Here is a 23,879-nt window from a genome sequence, read left to right on the forward strand (position 1 = left end):
CAAAGGTGATGACTGATTCTGTGCCTATTGGAAATTGTAGTGCTCTACCTGGGGTGTGAACGTTGTTGCTGCTGGGATTTACAGGACTGATGTTAGCAGAGCTTGGAGCAACAGCACAGCTGTGGTTCTGCATGATGTCAAGGTGTAAGATGTAGCTGTCAGGACCCTGGCGCTGAATCGTCTCCTGCTGTGCAGTCTTTTTCCTGTAGCAGTGCTGTGAAACACACTTCTCTGTTTTGTTTGAGTGATGGTGGCTGTTACTGGGTGACTAGGTTTCATCAGGCATCATGAACATGATGGCCAGACACATCGATACCATAAAGACTGTTTGCTGGAAATTTGCCATTGAATCTGCCGCCCCCTCTTGTTGGGTGAAAGGGGCAAAGCGGTTTTGGCAGAAAATAAACCCCCTTGCGTTCTAACACTCCTCACTGAGGTGGGAGACTAGGTGTGGCTAGGTTTAAATTCTGAGTGGTGCCCAATCCACCACTATCAGTCCAGTTGTGTTTAATATGTATAAAACTGTTATGATTTGGATACTCTAATAGTGGACTGCACCTTCAGTCTAGTCGTGCTCATGAACTAGCACGGCCACTCTCGAGTCTTTGGTCGCATTCAATGAGAAACTGAAACGACTAGCTACTTAAACAGTGCAGTTTATTTAAGCAACAGATATATAGGTTCTTATGATTGCTGGTGATAAATACACTGTCTGCAAAGCACGTGCAAATAAAGATATTGTTAAATATACAAAACATGCGACAAAGTTATAAACAATACAGCCTGGCTATAAATGTAGGAAAGAGATTCTCTAGAGAGATTTCTAAGTTTCCCAAGGAAGCACTTGGTATAGCCTAAGTCTTACCCACGGGCGTCCCTATGGGGGCGAAGAAAGGCTCGGCCCATCGACTGGTCCCGGAAGTCAAAGGCTGTGATGGAGTCGTCCTTGACTTGTTCACGATGGTGCCAAAACCGCTTTGCCCCTTTCTCGCAACATCCTCTCTCATCACTTTGTAGTGGACATTGATCTTAAAACATGTAATCTGGGGGGCTGTGTGCAGTCTACCACCATCATTTGATGCATTTCTTCTTGACTCAAAACTTCAAGTGTGTCAAGGGGTCCAAATGCTATGATCTTCCTCTGCTAAGGAATAACAAGGGTCAAACTCCCTGCATGATCAGAGGTTTATGGAAAAATACATATACATATGTGATTTCCTCAGGGAAGAATCTGAATCCTACTGTATCTTTTTGTTGGTTCCTGCTTGGTTTCATTCCAAATTACTTCACCTTTAGGAGGCTTTCTTGAAGCAAATTCCCATGTTGTGGTGCGGCAGTCTCATTTATTGCCTAGGAAGCTAGGTCAGTGGAACACTATCCACGCTTTCTTCCTGTATGAACATATGTGCCTGCCCAGCACCCTGCTCTGGTAGTTGCAGCAGAAGAATGCTAGGAGCACTCATGCCAAGACAGGAATGCTTATAAGGTGGGCAACACCACCACCTCTAAAACCTTTCTAATCATATTTCTGCTTAACTGTGGCTGGGGTAGGCAGCTGTAGGTCATGACCAGTATTAGTGCTGATTGCTGGCATATTGTTCCCTCCACAACATTATAGTTTCTAACAGGGAATTTAATTAGAATTACAAAAGAGATCCTGAACTTCCAGTACTGTATACTTTTTATTGTAACAGCAATATGTCTCACATTTAGAATTAGTTAGAAGAATGCACAAATGTAACATTCTTTTTCAGAGAATTTGGAGGAAATTCTGTGACATAATGGAACTACAGTTGTAAATTAACTTTGCTTTAGAAAGCTTCTTTGAAACCCTTTCCACAAAACGCCCCTTTTGTCTTGGGCAGGCTCAGTAGAAAAATAAAACTGTAAATTCTTTTTGCATCATTCTTAAGTCTTTTATGTTCAAACATTGGGGACTTCAAACAAAAAGAAGTTATGCGTATCTTAAGTGGAATACAGTTTATACCGCAAAGATTTCCCATACTGTATTTTTCAGCCATGAAAGAAATAACACAAATTTCTCAACTATTAGTTTTGTTTCTAAAAAATTGAAGTGCAGCTTCTGAAAACTAAAACTAGTTTTTAATAAACTCCATTCTTCAAGTGGTATTTTGTTCTGATTTAAAGTAAGCTTTGATAGCATTAACTCAGCAACTGTATTATAGATTACTATTTTTAGGCTCAATGTTCTGTTACATGGCTGAGTGTAAGAGATTATTTTATGGCATTAAAAACATGTTGAAGTAGCCTATGGGATTAAGAGGAAGGTGGGGGTGGGGGGTGGGGGAAGCAACCCTGACATGTGACTTGCCAGAAACCAAAGCATGTCAATGCAGTCCTTAGGCACTTGCATGTTTCACTGCATCAAAACAATTTTCATGATATATTGCCATTTAAGTCTCAGCAGCTATATTCTTTTTTTTTTTCCATTTGCAGCATTTTTACCCTTTCTTTTTTAGGTTACTGACCAGAGTTAGCACAGGTATTCCTGTACTGGTGCATTATCCTGTCATAAGGGATTACTGGATGTTGGGATCCATATGACCAGTGATATATTCCACAAAAATATTTGAGATAGTTGAATCAGCACCAGCTGATTTAACCACATTGTTGGTATTATGGTACCAAAAGGGGACCAGATGAAGTTTTCAATCAAGATAGGAATTATGATTAAGACTTTGAGAGTTTTACTCTCTCTCAGTAAGTTTTGTGTAAAAATAAATAAATAATATCGGGGAAAAATGTGTTACTCCTTGGGACTTTGTACTGTTTAAGAAGCTAAGTATAAACTTGCAGCCTCAGTGGATTCTACCTGATTTATCTATTTTGGAGATTTATGCTTTCCTTCAAACTTTAGCACTAATATTAACCACGGAAAAACTGTCAAAACTTTCACTCTTGTGTATTGAGATGATTTTTCAATTATTGGTTTTGTTTTGGTGATTCAGGCTATTGATATCAATCAACTGGTTATTGTACTTTTTTCATAGTAACTGACTTGCCACTGTAGATATACTAGCCTGTTGTATACCTAGAGATCATGCTACGGCTACTTAAAGGTCTGGTTTTATTTTTCAGGCTTACAAACAGTTGTGAATTGTGTAATAGCAAAGGATGGTGCTCTCTACCAGAGTTTATCATAGTCAGCCCACAGAATTGTTAGTTGGATTACTTCAAAGTAAATAAAACGTGTATTTTTGTTATGCTCTAAACTATATTTAGCTGCATTGCTAAATGTAACCAGATGCTCTATAAAAGTAGGCAATAAATAGCCATAAAGCCGAAGACCTCATTATTCTCTGTCAGCTTGCTTTCCATCCCATCAGGTTCCTTGCAGAAATTAAGTGACAGCAGTCATCCTTCTCCTTCATGCTCAGTTCATCGTATCTTTTTATGTTCATAAGCATTAATGCTATTTCAGTGGTAATGGGTTGTTGCATTTTCTTCCTCATGACCTTCTCTTTCAAGAAAGAAAAAAGTGTTCATTTCTCAGATTTATCCTTCTATAAGGCTTGCTTTCTTACTGATTATTAAGACTTAATTCTACATAAATGGAACAGGTTTTGGTACACACACTATGGGCTGCCTACTGTTGTGAGAGTTAGACTCTGCATGGGAGAGCACTTAAAACATACTTATTACTCGTATTACTAATCATAGCATAGACAATCTTTTTTTCGTAGTGAAAAGAGCATTTTGAAATGCAACCTTCACTTTTCCGAGTCTGCACTCTCAAACCTGCTGATCGCTGACTTTGTTTGGTACTATGTTGGTAAACAAAAACAAGTTTTCAATATTTATGCAAAATTTGTTTTATAATACTTGCTTTTATTTCCAAAATAAAAATAGCAAGACTCTTTCACTTTGGCTCTTCAAGAATTCCTGTGAGTTGTCTAGGCTTCTGAGCTATATATCTGTAGATGTGATATTGGTACACTGAATCTGTCTTTTAAGAAAACCTGTAGTGATTCCACACTGCATAAGGAACAAGATTAAATTTCACTAAGAAATACTAAACTCATCTGTAGCTTACAGCTGTCCAGATCTTCTACTACTTTAGGACGGAAAAGTTGTTATTGGAGACTCTACACTCATGTAATGTCATTTTCCTCTGCTGTTTAATCTCTGGATTCTCCCAATCATATTGCTGGAAGCTGTCTTGCTTTTCTGTATACTCTTATAAAACGTGAAGATCCGATCTGTGTACTTTAGGCAAAGCTAGCTTAGATCTGTCTAATGTGATTTGCTCTTCACCTAGTAATTTACTGCCTAAGCTTTCACTGCAAGTTGGGGTTCCACTCACACACCCTGATTTCCTCTCAGAGGAAATACGTAGGTACCTGAGGAGTTGGAGTGAGTCTAAGCCCTGCTTACAGACAGAATCTGTATCTGTCAGTATCTGAGTAGATACTGAGGGTGTCTACTCAAAAGATGGTTTTGTGCAGCCCATCAGTTTTCACATATTCAGGTCCTGCTTTCAGTTTACCTAGAGTAATGTCTTCACCATAAGTATTAAGCAAAACTACCTACTCAGTAATATCAAAGCTCTGTACTTCCATCAGGTAAAACTTCCTTCTGCACCTTTTGGGTAGTAGAGAAATACTTCAGGTTTTCACTGTTTGTTGGTATTTTCATGCTATAACTAAAATTCCCTTGAACGTCACCTAATGGTTTCATAATATCTCCATGAACTAAAAGAGATGCAGGAAACAGAAATGGCACCAGTCTTTTTGTGCTAGTTAATCTCCTTGCCTTAGCTGTACTCTTTGTTTCATTGTTTACTTTTCTCTCACCTTAAGGCAGCAACTAGATTTCGTTTAGTCAGCTTTTTTCTGTAGTAAGACTTCACGTGGCATGGCTTAATCATTCCATTCCTGATTTTTCTGAATGTAAAGATCTTTCTCTATCTATGGAAAGATTTACCAGTAGATTCCTACACTTTCGTGTACCTCAAAACTGCTATTGCAACATTAGAATGCTTATTCAAGCCAATGTTTTGTTATTTCAAAAAAAAAAAAATCCTATTACTTCAGTTTTACTTATGTTCTCAGCCCATGCGTGCCTCTTGTGCATATCCATATAGACAGCTCAAAACGCCATTTAAAATTTTGACTTAATCCCATCAAGTAGGTATTTTTTGTATGGACAGTGTATTTTTCCCAATAATAAAAAAAAAATCTTCGTTAGCAAAGCTCAAATAAGTGCCTGCAGTTATTCTCTGCATGCTATCCATTGTTGAAAAATACTTTAATACTGCACTCTGAGGAGGATTTTTTTTCCCGCCTTTACCATGTCACTACAATGAAGACAATAGTTTTGATGGATAAAGTATGTCTGAAAGAAGTACTTACGATTGGAAAACTTACTGTGGGTAAATTAGGACATACTAAGAGTGGTATGATTTAATTAATACTTTCTCTATTTTCTTTTTGCTATCTAATGTCATTGAGAAAGGAGTAAGGATAAAATGATACCAAGATACTTGACTCTTCTCTTTTCTTGCACAGGCTATCCACTCTGTGGCTTGGCATCATGAAGGAAAACAATTTATTTGTAGTCACTCAGATGGTACCTTGACCATATGGAATGTAAAATCTCCTACCAAACCATTCCAGACAATCACTCCACATGGTAAGATGAAAATGGATACCCACTGTGTTTGACAGCTTTTAAACCACAGAGAACTTATTTTTAATAGAAGTGTGTTTTGCAAAACCAAGTATTAAAAATGCACTTGCAGTGCAAGTGAAAAACTTTGTCATACCAAATTCTGATAGATTTCATTAAAAGAAAAATAATCAGAGACCAGTCTTAATGAAATAAGAATTCAAATCAGTGCAATTTTGCCTAAATCTCTGAACTTTAAGACGGCCTTTCACACGATGGCATTGATCTCAAAATTCACTAATGCATATTTTGCAGCGCTTGGTTTTTGCTTGACATTACAATCCCATATGTTGTTTAAAGTACATATAAGCAAGCATCTGTTTCATGTATAAATGTGTAGATTACCATATAAATTCTTGGAAAGGCTTGTAACAGAGTAAGACTAGCATCTGGTAAGATGTTCCCACTTCTGAGGAGCCTTGTATTAATGTTAGTCTAGGAAATGAACATTGTGTGTTGTTCTTCTGTGAAACACAGTGCTGCTCTTCAAAAAAAATTCGTGTATAAATGCTAGGTTTACATGGTGAGCATGCGTCTAAATCATGTCTTGGCAACTTATTCACCTTAGATTCTTAAGTGTGAATGTAACAGTGAGGATAATATATGAGGTTACAGCTGTAGTACAAGATGCTTTAGTTAAACATCCTGGTTTACCTGTCTGAGCCTCCAGTAAGTCCATGTGTACTGTGCTGGCTGTGGACTAGAGTGGAAAAAGGAAGCTGTGGATTTCTATATCATCCGTAGCAGTCAAAAAATAAACTGACAGCTGCTGTAGTAGTAAAACTAGTCAGACAAGACTGACTTTATTTTAATATGTTTTAGCATCTTTTATTAAACATTTTTATTTTGATCTTGGGCTGCAAATTAAATTCTCTGCAGAATTTTATAGCTATATCAGACTTTATCAGTGTTCAAATAGGAGATGCATATTTACACTATACTCTTAATTTCTACTGACTCCATGGGAGTTTATATCTGTACAAGCTTCAGTTGCTAATAGAGCACAGTAGAGAAAGAGCGGGCCTTCATGCTCAAATTCAAGTCTTAGCCCTTAAGAATAACACTCAGAATAAACCTCATTTTACTTGTAAGCTGACCAATTTTAATTGCAAAACGGTAGACACAAGCTAAATTTTAAATCTCCCAGTGCCACTTAAAACAACTATTTTAGGGGAGGACTATGTTTTTGAAAAAAATATTTCAAAAATATTTCAAATATTTCAAATATTCTACACTTGAAAAAAAGACCAAACCAACAAAAAACAAAACCAACAAAAAACCCTAAACAACAAAAACCCCAAGCCTAAATATTCTAGGTTCATGTCTTTAGAGTTTTAATAAATCTTTAATGGTATTTCAAGGCATACTCTAATTGTCAGAGGTGTTGAATATATGTTTGTATGAGTGTTCTATTTTGCAAGTTGCATGGTGAATTTCATAATTTGTCATCATGTTATGGAACTGTAAGATTAATATAAGAAAATAATTTACTTTAGGAAAGCAGCTGAAGGATGGAAAGAAGCCAGAACCCTGCAAACCTATCCTTAAGGTGGAATATAAAACAACTAGAGCGGGGTAAGACTTTTTCTGTATGCAAAATTAACATATGTAAGATAAGTGAAGCTCTCTGGGGATGTACTTTGTTTTCCATTTGTTCGGATATGTATCCTGATGGCACTGAGCTATGGTAAAACATCTGAAATAGTTCTGGTAAATCAGATATTGCTGAATAAACTACAAAAACATATGTGAACAAATTACTATATACAAACCTTAACTTAGGTAAAGATACTGCTAATGCATTATCTACATGCTTCTTCCATGCTACTACTAGACTGTATTTTTTGCTCAATCTTTTGAAAATATTAAAGAAAAAAAGGCTGATAAAGCATAGAAGACACTGAAGCACAGACCTGAACAAGTGAACTTTGACGAATAGGAGCCTGATGCAAATATTCTAAATTCTGAATGTGTTCCTCCCCAAAAAATGTTGCTGACAGAAGCTTTTTCTGGTATAGTGCAGTAATTTATGCAGTGAACTGTGCCTAATTATGCACATTGAGAATGTAACAAAGCAGTAATTGCAACAAGAGGCTCAGATGGAATTACAGTATCCTGAGTAGCATGTTTTGTTACCAAGACTGCAATTAAGATTGAAGGATTTTGTGAACTGTGTGGAACTTCTTTTATTTATGGTTCTAAAGCACTTTAAAATGTTTGAGTAAAAAGTGCAATACGAAGATAAAATATTCATGGAAACCTGTTCAGCTATTTGCAAATGGTGGTTTTTTCATATTTTTTTCTTTGACTTTTGAGGGGGGGTTATATATTCTATTTTGCTTTCCAGCCATTCGTATCTATAGAAGGTTGTTATTTAATTGATGTAATATATGCTTCTACTGTATATTGGTATACCCGTACATATAATATCAGTGGGTTTGTGTATTTTTATTGTTTACCAAAAGTGAGGTAAATAGAAATTTAAGACTAGGGCTAATTCCCCGATGTATAAACATCTGTGGTTAGCTGGAAAGCCATATTTTACTTGAAGCAATCTACATCTGTCTGCATATTCCTTTCTCAATTGAAATGTCAAAATCTGATCTAAAGAAAGATACAGGTAACCAAAAGTAGTCTCAGCTTCAGCAAGTTACAATTTCTGCAATCAAAAGCCTTCTGTTAAGAATAGTCATTTTGAAGAGAAAGGTTAGTTCAAAGCTTGTTCTATGCAATTATAATCCAATGTGAAAACTAGTTGACTTTTCACACAGTTCAAAGACGAGCTTATTCTAGTATAATTCCTAAAAATACATAGCTCTTTGGTGAGACTTTTTGCTAGTGTGGGCTTTTTTGTTACACCTCTCACTTTCCAGTTCTTTGGGGTTAAGTCTGGAGACTTCACACGTACTGTCGGCAATAAAGCCAAAGATGTTTACCTTTCAACAGCAGTATGTCTGTAGCTTTATTTCTGGAAGAATATATGTAAAAGATGACTACTGAAAGTTGTTCTGTACCTGGACTAGGGGGTCAAAAGGCAAGTTCTTGGTATATTCATAGAATCATTTAGGTTGGAAAAGACCCATGGGATCATCGAGTCCAACCATCAACCCTACTCTACGAAGTTCTCACCTTCAAACAATAGTTCTCTACAAAGTTCTCCCCTTCCTTCAGCAAACTGGCATAAATTTCTAATCCCAGAGCACAGTGTCATTGTTCTCCAGCCATTTAAGTTCATCTAAAATACTCCATCTCTTTCTGAAGCAATGAGTTCCAAGGTAGGTTACCTTTTGAGCTTGCTGAAATGGTTTCCATGTTGCTTTTAGGCATAATTTTCAAGAGCTTCTCTATATTCAGTTTAGACAGAGCTTCCTAATGCTATTTCCCATCCCTCCAGATGTAGTCCCTTATAGTATTTACTAGGGTTGATATTAGCATTATTGCAAAATTGTCCAAGCTTATTCTTCTCTACTAGAGTACTGTATAATAGAAATTACAGCTCAAAAGTCTCTCCATAAAACATAATCAAAAAGGGTATTGTTTTGGTAGCTCATGCAGCTGTCACTGACTAACTATAGAGCATTACCTCTTAGCAAGATGGATGTATATAATTGGGACACAGAAGTTACAATAATAACAAAGTCTCCAGATAAGTAAAAGTTCTTGACCTGTTAATTTAGTTTGAATAGTACTATTTTGTTGTGTGAGCTTGTTGGTTCAAAAGCACACTTCCCAAAATGAATTTATAATTTATCTTTGCTGCTATTTCAAGATTTCCAGTCTTAAGCTAAAATAACTCTTGAAGTATTTTCCACCTTTATTACTAGGGTTTAACTTCTTGACAAATTCAGCTATGGTTTGAAAAGTAAGCTAATTGATACCCATGGCCTAACTTCTATATATACTGTTCTCTCCTGCATCCAGATTGCCAGAAACTGACTGACAGTTTACTTCTAAAATTGAGTAGAAGTATCCTCTAGGGTTTTGAGCCACTCAATGCTCAGTTGTATTATTTTTTCATACACTGCAAGACCTAATCCTGTGTTTTCTGAAAATTTCTTCAATGAAACATTGCCACCCTTTGTAGTGAATTTTTTTATAGTGCTCCCCAAGTGATTTTACAGATTTAACTGATAAGGATATTCATATAAAGGGATTGCTTCCAAACCTGCTGAAGCAGAACTCTTTCAAAGAAGAACCTCTGTGTTAGCAGCTGCTAAAAATGCTATATAGCAGTTATCCAAGAGCTCAGCACTGCTTTTTGTTAAATGTTTTCCATTGTTTCAGGTAGGTAAAATGTAACTATCAATCTTATTGATTATGTAAAATACAATATTTTTTAATTTTTCTTTTAAATTATGCATTTCTATTTAACATTCATGTGCACTAACCTTTTAATATGTATCACAACTGAAGGGCAGCACTTAAGTATTTAATTAGAAAACACAAAGCTTGTGTTTGTGGTAAATCCATGGTTTCATGAAAATACGAAAAGTTCATACACAAACCTGTATTAGTGTTTGTGGCAGACTAAAGTCAACTTTAATCTTTGACTCATCTGTGAAAAATCTGTGTGACAGATCTGCATAATCTATTCTTAGCTCTTCCATTCTTTGCTTCATAAGGAATACAGACCTTGGCAAGCCTGCCCAAAGCAACCTGATTACTTTGAGAAATAAAAGCAGGAGAAACCAGCATGCAGTTTTCGCTGTGATTTATGAAACTTAGAAACTGAAACTTGTCACTTTGTTATTGTCAGTTGATCTTGGTGAAGCTGCAAGTCTAATTACTGCAAATTTGTTCTGGCAGTATTATTGTTTAAAGAACTAATGATTGTGTGAATACAAAAAATACTGCAATAAATCATTCCAGTAAAATGAGATACTGCAAGTACATCACAACATTGTTTTTCTCTTCATTGACATCCTGAAAAATATCAGGTTAAAGTTTGTCCTTGTGGTGAAATCACTTCATGGACCTGACCATAAAAGACTGTGTGAAGTTCCAGTACGAAGAATTGAGATTAAATGAAAACTTTGAGAAAACTTACTCCTTTTCTAAGAAATACACTTTTGGCTACTGTTGGAGGCAGGATATTGAACTCAGTGGACCTGTGGTCTAATTTATGGCCACTCCTTTGAGGTATCTTCCTCAGCCAGCAGAATTCTTTGGTCCAACTCTTGTTATGGGGCTTTCTGAAGGATCAGGCGGGTTGTGAAATAATTGTAGAAACTGAAAGCTTATCTCAGTCTGCTTTGCCTTCAATGGTACAAACACAGAGCACACTTCAGTCAACTCATGAAGCATGTGCATAAATTAAATCTTTCACGGTTTTCAAGAAAGATGCACCTAATCTGTCATATTTGTGTTTCAAATGCTAACTTGTACAAGCCATTGAAACAGTATGAGAAAGATGGTGCTATAGGAAGAGACAAAAAAAATAAGAGATCTATTCAGCTTCCTTTTGACAATGTATCAGGATGGTGCTTTTTTCCCTACAAACTTTCTCCAGGTACTGACATACTAGCTGCTTCCAAGGTAGACACGAACAAAGGGTATCATTCCTACCTAAAGTGAGCATAAAAGTAGATCAGAGGAATTTCACACTCTTGAGTGCCTACTTTTCCCCCAGAAATATAACCCAGAATTTGAAGCAATAGTCAATAATGGATGAAACTTCTTGAGCTGTATAAACAACTCTTTAAAAGGCATTAGGCCCTATTTTAAACATAAACAGTATTAAATTGAGCGGTGACTTGATAATTGTGGAAGAAAATACCTAGTAAAACCAATAATTTACTTCACTTTGTTTTTAATAAATAAACTGTATATTATGAGCATATTGGAGAAAAAGTGCAAGCATATAAAAATTTGTTTCTGTAAAGACTTTAAAAAAAAAAATTAAGGGAAGCCTCTAATCTCTTTTCTCAAGACTAGAAGAAATATTTGTTGCTTTGCTGAACTCAGCCATTTAAGTATGCAGTATGAGTAGTCTATGATCTAGAAGTAGTTCCTTGAAATTTATGCATGGTGGTAGGGGTGAAAATGGATAAAATGTCTAGAGTAAATGTGTGATGAGCAAACTATGGGCATTTATTTATGTCTTTGCTTCTTAAAAGATGTTAGGTCTTTTGAATCTTATCAAGGAACTGGTTGCTTCTCCAAGACAGTCATGTTATTGTGACTGCAAAATTATTTTACACTGCTTGCAAAATCGTTCGTCCTTCAAAATTTAGGGTAATTCTGTACAAGTAAATTTTCCTGATCCTGTTGAAATACTTTATATGGATAAATGGGCCTGTTAGAAAATCAGAATCTGCAGTTCAGTAGAAAAATAATTTGAAAGTTCAATAAAATAAAAAAATCTCATCTTGGCAAACAGTTGCAAGGATTGGTTAAATAAGCAATATAAAGCCAAAGAGTTTGGAAGAGATGTCTGACTTGAGTTGTAGGCTTCTCACTCCTGGTTTTTAAGTTTTGAAACACATACCCAAGCTACACGTTACAGGGAGAGCTGGTTTGCATCATGCTTAAGGTATCTCTGCATAATGGTATCTCATTGAACTTTATAATAAGGTTACAAAACACACCCAATCTCTTTGTATGTATTATCTTGGCTTGATACTAAATGCTTCTGCTTTATTCCAGGGACCCTTTCATCATTCTCTCAGGAGGCTTGTCATATGACACTGTAGGAAGAAGACCCTGTTTAACAGTTATGCATGGGAAAAGTACTGCTGTGCTAGAAATGGATTATTCTATTGTTGATTTTCTTACCCTCTGTGAGACACCATATCCTAATGGTAGGCTCTGTAAAGACTTTTCTCAGTACTTCGACCTCTTCTTTCTGGAGTCTTATCCCGTCAGAATATTCTTTACGATTGCCTTTCTGTTTTATCTCTGGGGATCAGACTGCAGCAGTGGCATCTGTTATCCCTATTGTCTGAAGTCTGTTTTGCTTCCCAAAGCATCATAATAGAATAGTTTATTAAACCTGTTTTTCTTCTATAAGAATGCTGATTACTGGTTGCATGGTTTTTCCTCTTTTTTTATCCCAAAAGCACGTGCAGACAAAAAGTAGCATTACAATTGCAAACTGTAGTTACTGCAGCAGATGTGTTCATCAATATTTATTTAAGCACATAGGGCCTTTCCAGTCAATTCTAAATCTTGATTAGCATTTATGTAGCACTCTTAATTTTTAGTGACACTATTCATTCTAATACTCACAAGAAGTTCATCACTAACCTGTAATCTCTCTTCTGCAGAAGAGAACTTTTTGTCACAGTTTAGGCAGTTGTGCCAGATTCCTAGTATATTTCTGATGACTCCAATGTTTTTAGCTGTCAGCTTCCATCAGAGGATATAAAATAGCTTAGTGCAGGATTTGAGGCCTACCTGAAAGAGGGCAAGATAAACTTTTCTACTCTGAACTGATAGAGTGCAAGGACTGATCATGTTCTCGTGGCTGTGCATGCAAGAACTACATTTACCAAAAGTAACTCTTTCCTTTCTTGTTTTCAGACTTTCAGGAACCATACGCTGTAGTTGTTCTCCTAGAAAAGGACTTAGTACTGATCGACCTTGCACAAAACGGGTAAGAATCTTGTGTAGTCTTTTGGCTGCAGCGGTCAGCCTATTGTTCTGCTCTATAGCTTTTTAACCTACTGTTAATACCTCCCTGTCCAGAACATAAAATTTTGAATATTAAATATACAGTTTCTTCAGTAGAACTGAGAATCTTTATAGATCAATTTTTCTCAAGTTAGTTTGTAGTAGATGAGTAGAATATTAAGTGACTTTTTTTTTTTCCCCAGGCTTGATTGACTGACAGAAATTACTCATAGATCACTGTTGCTTTTTAATTATCACTGTTTATTTTGAAGTTGATTCCTTAGTGCTATGAGGGGAGCTCAGAATTTTCAGGAAGGGAGCAGGGGGAGCAATTGTTCAGGAAAGCCAGGTAAATTTGGCTGACACAAGTGTGGTTGTCATAACGTAAAAATGTGCTGATTTTATTGCCAAATGAATTGCTGTTTGTATTGCTTAAAGTAAGTCACTACTGATGCAATAAATAGTATATACATAAAATTAGAATGGTAACGTCTACTCCCTGGTTTTACTGCTGTGGTAAGAGGTTGCTTAAAAGTAGAAAAGTAGTATCCTATTACAGTTTTCACAACTAATACTTGCCTAACACATTTTAAGTCTCTTGTTAGTTTGTCTGTCTAACAGTCTGTATGCTCTATTAGGTGGTGATTAAAAATTCTAGATCCTGCAATCTTGTTTACCAACAGTTTTGAAATTAGTGTAGGCAGTAACAACTATTAAGGTATTAGTAGCAGAGGAACCTGAGGAATAAGATCTTTGTGGTGTTCCTGATTAAAAGTCACCAATGGTCAATGAAGATAAAAATCCTTGTGAAGAACATCCTTGTAGAGCAAAACAAAAACCTGTAAATATGTATCTGCAAAGTCAATGATGATACCTTAGATAATGAAAACTCCATCAAATTTGGAAGAATGTCAAGTTCAATACAGATAACTCTGCAGCTACTGAGCAAATTCATTTAAATTTTCCCAAAGTTGCATGGCCATATGCTGTACCCAGAACTTGTTTCTGATACACCAATGGCATTAAGCTTCCAGCACTCATACGTTGAAAGGTTAATAAAACAAGCTTTAATGAGCTTGAAATAAAAAGGTTCATACAAGGCTTTTCTTCTTTAGTGAAATAGTTTGCAGTGCCTGAAATTTGAAGTTAAGCTTGTTCCATTTCATGTTAAAAAAAAATCTTCAGCAGTTATGTTTTTAGAAGGCTTATAATGTTTGTTGTTACAGTTGACTTGCAAATTATTAATTGTTTCACACCTGAAAAAAGTAATAAAATGTATAGATTTTTGTTAGAGGAAGTTTCCTTTTCCCCTGTGTCATACAGATAATATTTTGTTAAAATTAAGCATCTCTTTCATTCACTTTTTAGAACATTGTTTTAGCTCTGAATAAAATTACTGGTGTACAGAATATTTTAAACTGTTTTTGCTATTTTTTTGTTTAGATGGGTTAAGAAGCTGTGTCCCTTTTTGCCTCTAAAAAAAAAAGTATGCATTTCTCTGGAGATAAATGTTCTTTGAACACAGATATATTTACCTCTTTGTTGTTATTACTGGCTTTTTTCCTCATTAAGGCTCTGTCACTTTTCTGAATGGAGGTGGTGGTGGGGCATATATGTGTGTGTGTTTGTTTCTAATTGGTAACTGAGTGTTGCTATCTATAACTTTCAGAAAGTGATCTTGGAGTTGCCAGTAGGTTATGAAAAGGGCTGGACAACTTTTTGTCTAAACAGTATCACAATACAAATTGAGGAGTGGAGTCTTCCTGTCTTTCTCCCTGGAAGAATAGACTAAAGAGTTAGAAATGAATTGATAGCTCCACATTACAACAGTTAGAACTCAGTAACTTCATTTTTTCCACAGGTTGTTAAAATAATAAGCTTTTAAAAACATAAAACTATAGGAAATAGTAGTGTTCTAAAAATATTCTAGAAACAGTACAGCATTCAGGTTCTATATAACGTACTACAGTGTCTTGATAGCGTACTGGATGAGCAGTAAAGTTGCATAGTATATTTGTTCATAGTCTGATTTGATATGTGTTGATTTTCCTCAATATGAAGAGAATGCAAACATAGTCTTCAGTGTTTTATTTGTGTTCTGTGTTTAAAAAAAAAAGTTTTTCCTGTATTAAGTCTTCCCCTTTCATCCATTAAAGGTACCCTATATTTGAGAATCCCTATCCTTTGACTATACATGAATCTCCGGTTACCTGTTGTGAATATTTTGCTGACTGTCCTGTGGACCTCATACCTGCACTCTATTCAGTTGGCGCTCGACAGAAACGTCAAGGTTACAGTAAGAAGGTACAACATCTAGTACATGCATATGTATTAGAAAATACTAAAAATCAACAGCTTTAAACAACATAACAGTAGCTATCCTAAGACCAAAGCTCCACCATATTCATCCTGTCTTTTAGCAGTGGCTAATAGCAGATGTCTAGAGAGGATATGGTATGTATTAAGTCTAAAGTCATGCTTTCCTGATGTGCTCCCATTGATCACCATATCACTGGAAGCTCAGGGATTTTCTGGAGCCAGGGGTGTTGTTTATAGCCCTTGTTGATTTTTTTTTTCCTCTTTGCGGTGGGTATATCTAATTTCTTCTTGAAGTCATGTCATATACTGGAATGTGCAGTAATGTCAGCATCTTAATTTTGCACTATATAATATTTTCTTCCTCAGTGTATTTGTTAATCTTCCAGGAATGGCCTATCAGTGGAGGCAACTGGGGTTTGATCACTCAGAGCTATCCAGAGATAATTATTACAGGGTAAGTGATGCAGTGAAGTAGTAATAACTTTCTTAGCTGATTAAGTAGAAGTGAGAGTATTTTGTTCCTCTTATAGAAAACAATGTTCTATGAGTGGTTTGAATGATTTAAGAAATTATGTCACCAGACAAGTCATTTGCATTCTTGAAGTGTTAACAAAAGTAAAGCAAAATGTGGAAGAGAAGATAGGAACAAAATAATAGCAGGTGTTTTACAGGGATTATAATTATGATGTGGTATCATGATTATATCTGCTTGCTATCAGTATGTCCTGGATGAAACTTGTTTTTTATTCTTTAACTTTTGGAAAATAGTTGTGTAGTGTTTCAAAGCACAGGAAGTCCATGAAATAGTTCTGAGTTCAGTTGTCAAAGAGAAGCCAAGTTTTTTATTTCGAAAAGGACAACCAAATACTTAAATCTGTTTGTTATGATCTCTCCTGAGACTGATCCTTCTAATACTACTCTAAGGAGCATAAATAAAATTAAATTTATAGCCATGCAGTGCATCACTGAAAGTGAGAGCACTACTGAAGTTTTTTTAGAACAGCCCATTAGCCGTAATGAGGATTACTGACACTTTATACTATGCATTGCAGAGACTTTGAGAGACAGTCCTGAAAAAAATCTAGTCATTTGATTCTCAATTTCAAGGATAAATAAACAAGTTAGGTGACTCATTTACACTGAAATACAGTATATTTTGGCATCTCCTTTACAAGTGTCACTCCAAATAAAGGGTATCTTTTTAGGAACAACACATGGTAAGGTATAGCAAACTGCTTATGAGAAATGCAGGTAACTGAAATCAGTATTTAAAATGGTAAATTAGTATTAGTAGAGTGGAATTTCAGGGAGCTAGCCTTCATGGTTTTTTTTAATTCCTTTTGTCTAAAGTAATTGGGGCACGTGTTCATAAAATATCGGCTTCCAATAAATCGTGAAAATAAAATAACACAAAGAATACTAACAAAAATAGAACGTTAGCCATATATTTTCTAATCGGTAGCAAAGAGGTCTAACACTCCAACTAACCATTTTACCATCTTATTAATTTTTTAATATTTCATAGGCATGCTGATGGGTCAATCAAGTTTTGGGACGCCTCAGCAAGTAAGTGTTTTCAGTAGAGATTTTTTTTTTCCTGTGCAGTAGCAGTTTTCTAAACTTACTGATTTATCTAATGGAATGTAATTGCAGACTAGTCATTCTCATTATTTCCTGCCTTATGTAGAGTCAGTAACTCCAGAGGAGACTTTGATTTAAAACTAAATAAAATTAACAATATTTCTTAGTTAATTTTTACACTGTTCTTACCACCTCAGTGAAAATGCAGTGGTATTCCAAGGACCAGATAGAATGGAAGAGTTCCAAAATTTTTTAGAAGCACCTTCAGAAGCACATTATTGAGCATAGAGATGCCTGGCAGGCAAATGCATTCCTTTTTAGAACAATTGACTTTCAGTAATTTCTGTATTTTTAGACAGGCAAGAGGCATGGATTTATAAGACATCAGCTCACCATAAATTACGGTATCTAAAAATGAGAATTGGAAACAGTAGTAGTTTGTGCTAATAAAATTACCTAGGCATTTGTGAAGAAAGGCAGGAGAACAGTAAAATAAAGACACTCTTGGTGGAACACTGAACAAGCTTTACATTTCTATTCTGTTAAAGGGTGAATTGCATCTGATGGTCTGCCCAGTTAATAGTGAGAAATTCAGTAAGAATTCAAATGAGAACAAACTACACAGATGTTTTAATTTAGTTTTAACTAACCTTACTCTTGGTACTTAAAAGCTGTCTGAAGCAATCTTGGAATCATTATCAGTTGTCTTTGAAAACTTGTGGAAGACTGGTGAGATTCCAAAATGCTAAGGGTGTGTGGGTGTGGGAAGGAACAGATGTAAGGTATATGTTTAAAAACTGGGAGGAGGAGTGTTTGGAGAGTTATAGATCTTTAATTTCAGTTTGGGGTGGGAGTGGAACCTGGGGGAGAGAGAGAGATGGGGAAAAAATAACCTGATTGATTCTGCATGCTTAAAAATTCTATTCAGCATAGATCTGCCAAAAGGAGATCCTGTTAAAGGCATTTAGTTTACTTCTAAAACAGATAAACCAACCTCTTAAAGGAGAAACTGCAGGTATCCTGTATCTTCACTTTAAATCTTTTAAATCTCTCTAATAGCACAGCCTTACAGTTGAACTAGGGAAGTGTGATTCAAGTGAAACCACTGAAATATAGAAGAGGAGAAAGGATGCTATAAATCTTGTCCTAATGATAGGATTAGTATTTGTAGCAGCAATTTGGGTCATTGGCTAGAGAATACGTCTGTGAAGTTTTAAAGCAACACCAAGACAGTTGAAAGAAAATATAAGAAAGAGTTAGAATTACAATTGAGAATGATATTGCTAATTCTTGAATAGCATCCAAGATGATTTATTTGAATATAGGATCAATGGTTTACACTTAGAACTTATTTTCTGGGAAAAAAAAAATGGAGATCTAATGGATTGCAGTGTCAGTGTTACAGGAAAAAAAAAATCATTGGGATAAATAAGTGGGAATATGTGTAAAACCAACATGGAATAATTCATTGACAATTTCTAAACTGTGGCAAGGCCTCCCTAGAACTGGGAAGCATGCTATCGAGAAAAATGTGGACTGATCAGAGGGCAGCGCTTTTGAATGATCAGACAGGACAAAATAAAATTGGAGTTACTGGGGCTGTTAAGTCTGAGAAAACAGGTGAGAGGCCATGGATTTGAAATACTGTAAGGAGAAAGGAAAGGAGCTTCACTTTCTCTACCATAGGTGGGCTTAAGTTGTGGGGATGGCATACGTAACTAGATGTTACTGTTATAAAGAGATCCCTAAGTATAGTTAAGCATCGAGAAACTGTGAGGCCTTAGTTAACAGCTTAAGCTTTGTATATATTTCTCAGGAAAAGTGTTGTGTTTTGTTGCTTGTTTTTTTAATACTAACTGATCCTGCATTGGGCACGTGGTGGACTGCATGGGCAGAGTCAATACAGATATTCAGAGCTTGTACTCTGCCCTCTTTTGTTAAATATAGTGGCTTTATCTATGAAGAGGAGTTTCTGAATTAGAAAAATTAAAAAGAGAACTATCTGTTGAGATCAAAACTAATGTTTATCTTTTTTGGTTTGTTCCTAGTAACGCTGCAAGTACTCTATAAGCTAAAAACAGCTAAAGTGTTTGAAAAATCACGGAATAAAGAGGACAGGCCAAACACAGATATAGTAGATGAAGATCCATATGCTATTCAGATCATCTCATGGTGTCCAGAAAGTAGAATGCTGTGCATAGCTGGAGTTTCTGCACATGTCATTATTTACAGGTTCAGCAAGCAGGAAGTCACAACAGAAGTTATTCCGGTAATTAGTTTTTCATTTCATTATTGAAATAGACAAAAAAAATTGTGTCAAAATGCAGAGGTGTGTTTTTGTGGAGGAAAAATAATAAATTATGAAATGGAGCAGAAGTGAAAATTGCAAACAAAGATTCTAGTTTTCATTGGCTTTTTCAGGTTTTGCAGCCAATAATAAGTCTTTGTTCTATCTATCAAAGCAAATAGGGGATCAAAACATGGCTATATCAAAGGTAAAACTAAACCAAAAGTGAATGAGATGTGGAGTTTTAAGAATTTTCAAAGCTTTTAGGGAGTTTATTCCATTTTTTTCCCTTGATTCCTAATAAATACCATCTGTCTTTGCAAAACTTCTGCAGTACGCAGAACTAGAAGAATAGAAGCCTGCCAAATGTACCCTAAGGTCTGTTAAGAACTTTGCTGTGTCACTGTTTTATTCTGTATAAGGTACAATGACGACTTCTGTTACAAGTTTGAGAAGTCCTTTTGTTAAATCAGGCACACGTGCAACTTTACTTACCTGGATGTGTGAGGGAAAGCTAACTTGAAGCCATTTAATTATAAAATATTGTATGTTTTGAGGAAAGCATTAATCAAAATGTAGCTGTTCTTTATTTTCCACACCCCGCCCCCCCAGCTCTTATTCTGCCCACTTCAGGTAAGTCTCAGTTTAAGGAGATGAGGCATGGTTGGTTTTTTTTCCTTCAGGTGTTTACTGATGTACAGGTACATTCCCTTCTGAGGGAGTAGTTTTTCTAAATGATTTTTACAAAACAGTCCCTAGAAAACTATTCTTTAGTACTAGGAATGCTTTAAAAAATTCTGTATAGTTCTTTGATTCAGTCCATGAGTTAAGTGCTACTTTGCAGATGATGAGAATAAACCAGTGGAAAACATTCTTTACACTTCACTACAATTAATACTGTTATTGTTACAGACCCAGTAGAAGGAAATCTGAAATAATGGTGAACTTAAAGTTCTCTTAAAAATGTATGGTCTGGTTCAGTACAATATTAAACGTTGAACTAAGTCCTGTGTGTACAGCGTTACAACAGTATAAAGTGTAGCTGTCTACATGGCTTCAGCTCTTTTTAGTTTTAGAATTCCTGAACTACATAGAACAAGTCATCCTTATAACTGAGAATTTATTATGTGCACAGAATGATAATTACATTGGTCTTGTATCTGCTATTTAATTTCTTTCCAAGATAAAGCAACAAACTTTTAAGTATTGAGAAATAGGTTAGATTTTTCAAGTTTAAACAATTTTCAGATATTCAGTCTGTAGTAGTTAATATGATTCTGTATTTCTGAAGACCGTGTGTGTTTAGGTTCAATAGCTTATTAAAGTACTGTTATCTTTCAAAAAATGAAAGGGTCCTGGGTGTCGCTTTTATCACTAGCATTTTCAGTTGCGCTTCATTTATTTAACATATAGTTTTTTGAAAGGCAGAATTTACTGATAAATTTTTAATTTTCATTTACAGATGCTGGAAGTACGTCTGTTATATGAAATAAATGATGTTGAAACACCAGATGGTGAGCAGGTACCACCTTTACCAACTCCAGGCACGGGTTCCAATCCTCAATCTATTGTTCCCCAGTCTCATCCATCTACTAGTAGCAGTTCATCTGACGGACTTCGTGATAATGTCCCATGTTTAAAGTAAGCATCTTCTGTTATACTTCTGTTGAATGTGAAACTTTACAAGAATATGTGATGAGAATGTATGTACTTTTATTACAGAAATGTCATTATTAGTAAAAATGTTTTATTTATTAGGGCAATGTTTTCCAAAGATCTGGAAGTTGAGTTCTGTTTTAAGAAATTAATATTACAATCTTAATTTCTTTAAACTTCATAAGATGATACTAGAAAAACAACCTCTGAGAAGTCCTATGACTGCTGCTTGCTTTAGGAAATTTGGTATAAATGTTAGTATAGTTATAGATGCTCATGCAAACGTTTTTCAATAGCAGCAATGTAGTTGCTCTGAAATCTTGTTCTCCTTCGAAATGAATAGACAACTTAATATTTTGTGGCTTTCCTTAAGTTCAGGTCAGGTATGTCTGAATAGATTTCACCTGTGAGATTTTCCAGAGCCTTAGATTTTTAGAGCTAAATCAATGAAAATGCTTACAGATAAGAGGTAACTCTTTTTAGGCTCACAAAGATTATTTTTTTTTTATAACTCTCTAAGGGAACTACTTTGTATTTTAGGAACAGGAACCAATTAAATGTCCCATTCTCATGGATCTTCATTTTGCTCATGCCTCATAGTGCTTGCAGTGTAGGTTTTTGGCCAGTTTTCAGATTTTTTTAAAATTAGGCGTTTTTTCCTTAAGGTTCTTCATGTATGAACTTCTTACTCATTTGAGAAATGAAGATTAAAAGAAGGCAATCTCTTTTACTGTTTTACAAGACTGCATTGTGAAGCCTCTACACCATCTCCTTTTCCTTACAGAATGTACATTGAACTTCATTTTCAGATACAAAGTTAAAAGATGTGTATCCTGTTTTATGAAGTTTTAAGGTCTCAACTTGGATTTTAATTCTAAGTGCATCCACCCAAAAAATAACTAATTCTGATGGTGTTATTTTCTCTGGGTGGGTGTTTTCCTGTCTCATTGGTTGTACTGAGTTGCAGAAGTGTCTTCCTAAAGATGGTAAATTCTAAAGAAAACTGGACAGAGTAGAAAAAGTGGAAAACTTACTTTTTATAAAATACTGGCAAACTACAATATGCATTAATGAGAATGAATGGGTAAAATAAGGGGAATTCAGGAACTGAATCATCAGCTTCTTGTTTGCATTTGTCTCAATACATTGTGATTCCATTTCCCTGTTCAGTACGCTTCTTCGACGTGCATCCCTCACCCCCTTCTATTCTCTAAATCAGAGATCTTGTGGGAGCTCTGAAAAGAATTGGTAACAACTTCCTTTTAGGCACTGAACACCTTTATTCAAGTCAATATAGCGTGCTAAGACAGTTAAGCCTTGCTCTGCAGAGGGTAGAAATGAAGTATTTGTGATCATTGCTCAATTATTTTTCCATTTGATAATGCATCAAAAGGGCCCTTAAAAAGAAGCAACCTTTTCTGGTTGCTTTTATGTGTTTGTGTTGATTATTTGCAATTTTCCAACTTCTGAAGTCCAACGTGCTGTAGAATTTAATGAATTCTGAGCCCATAAGGAAAAAATTGAGACTGCGGAGAATCATAAAGAGATACTGTGTTTTGTTTATCTTGCAGAGTTAAAAATTCTCCTCTCAAGCAATCTCCAGGCTACCAAATTGAGCTAGTTATCCAGCTAGTGTGGGTGAGTGGAGAACCTCCTCAGCAGATAACCAGCTTAGCAGTCAACTCGGCATACGGCCTGTAAGTATATTCTACACAGTTGTTTTTTTTTTCATTATTCTGTTAAAGTGGTTTAAAATTATCTATAAAAAATAAGTCTCCATGTGTGTTCACATGACCTACATAGCAACACAAGAGAGGCAATCAGTCTGCTGTGCTTAAAAGATAATTCCCTTCGGGCCATGACAGATCCTGGTGACGCTAACATCAGAAACAAATCAACATCACAATCACACTTCCTCACCTAGCACTGTAAGTGTCTGTCAGATAGGTTGGCAAGTGCAGTGACGATGCTTTGTTCTACTCAGTGTCACATGTTTTTACAAGAGAACAATTAAACAATACGGCATTCTAAAATAGTATTTTATAAATATGTGTAATTGAGGACAATTTACAAAGATTAGGAAGGCTTAAAATTCTGAACAGCAACAAATGCTGATATAAAACTTTACCAACATTTGATTAGCACTATCTTTCCTTCCACTTCTCTTTTTCCAGAGTAGTTTTTGGAAACTGTAATGGTATTGCCATGGTTGATTACCTCCAGAAGACAGTGCTCCTGAATCTAGGCACTATTGAACTGTATGGCTCCAATGATCCTTATCGCAGGGAGCCACGATCTCCCAGAAAAACTCGGCAACCGTCCGGAGGTGAGTAACCCAAATCTTGTTTTAACAAACTGTGCCTTTCTTCTGAGCTTATCTGATCTATTAGTGTATATTTTTTGAATACAAGCATATTTTTCTTTATCACGGTTTCATCCTTTCTTGTTGATCTATCCTGATGTCACTATTGCAGGTTTGTCACTTCATGTTTCCTTCGAAACTGGTGCTTAGTGAAATCTTCTGATGAATGACATCATTATTTATTTTTAGTGTAATGTATGTTTTAAGAAAAAGCAGATGAGGAAAACATTATCTGTGTATAGATACAAGTATGAACACCCAATGGATTTATGCAGTTTACAAGATTTTAACGCAGGATGAAGAAGTAGGAGTATCCTGGTATTTCTGATTAACCTAGTACCCATATCACATGCTTGTATAAACTCATTACTGTTT

The 23,879-nt window shown here is 35.6% G+C and overlaps 1 protein-coding gene across 7 annotated transcripts in view; it reads left to right on the top strand.

The window, feature by feature from the left end:
* The window catches only part of STXBP5 (syntaxin binding protein 5), a 109,771-nt gene that overhangs the window by 50,297 nt on the left and 35,595 nt on the right, over positions 1 to 23,879 (top strand). For all 7 annotated transcript variants that reach the window (XM_063329256.1, XM_063329258.1, XM_063329259.1 and 4 more), the window contains exons 8-18: positions 5,529 to 5,652; positions 7,185 to 7,263; positions 12,334 to 12,488; positions 13,210 to 13,282; positions 15,456 to 15,603; positions 16,005 to 16,072; positions 17,144 to 17,184; positions 19,248 to 19,468; positions 20,949 to 21,127; positions 22,714 to 22,839; positions 23,317 to 23,468. In XM_063329256.1, the coding sequence (XP_063185326.1) occupies positions 5,529 to 5,652; positions 7,185 to 7,263; positions 12,334 to 12,488; positions 13,210 to 13,282; positions 15,456 to 15,603; positions 16,005 to 16,072; positions 17,144 to 17,184; positions 19,248 to 19,468; positions 20,949 to 21,127; positions 22,714 to 22,839; positions 23,317 to 23,468 (1,366 nt within the window). The remainder of the gene's footprint in view (positions 1 to 5,528; positions 5,653 to 7,184; positions 7,264 to 12,333; positions 12,489 to 13,209; positions 13,283 to 15,455; positions 15,604 to 16,004; positions 16,073 to 17,143; positions 17,185 to 19,247; positions 19,469 to 20,948; positions 21,128 to 22,713; positions 22,840 to 23,316; positions 23,469 to 23,879) is intronic.

This window comes from Chroicocephalus ridibundus, chromosome 3 (genome assembly GCF_963924245.1).
Source record: "Chroicocephalus ridibundus chromosome 3, bChrRid1.1, whole genome shotgun sequence".
Classification (NCBI taxonomy): domain Eukaryota; kingdom Metazoa; phylum Chordata; class Aves; order Charadriiformes; family Laridae; genus Chroicocephalus; species Chroicocephalus ridibundus.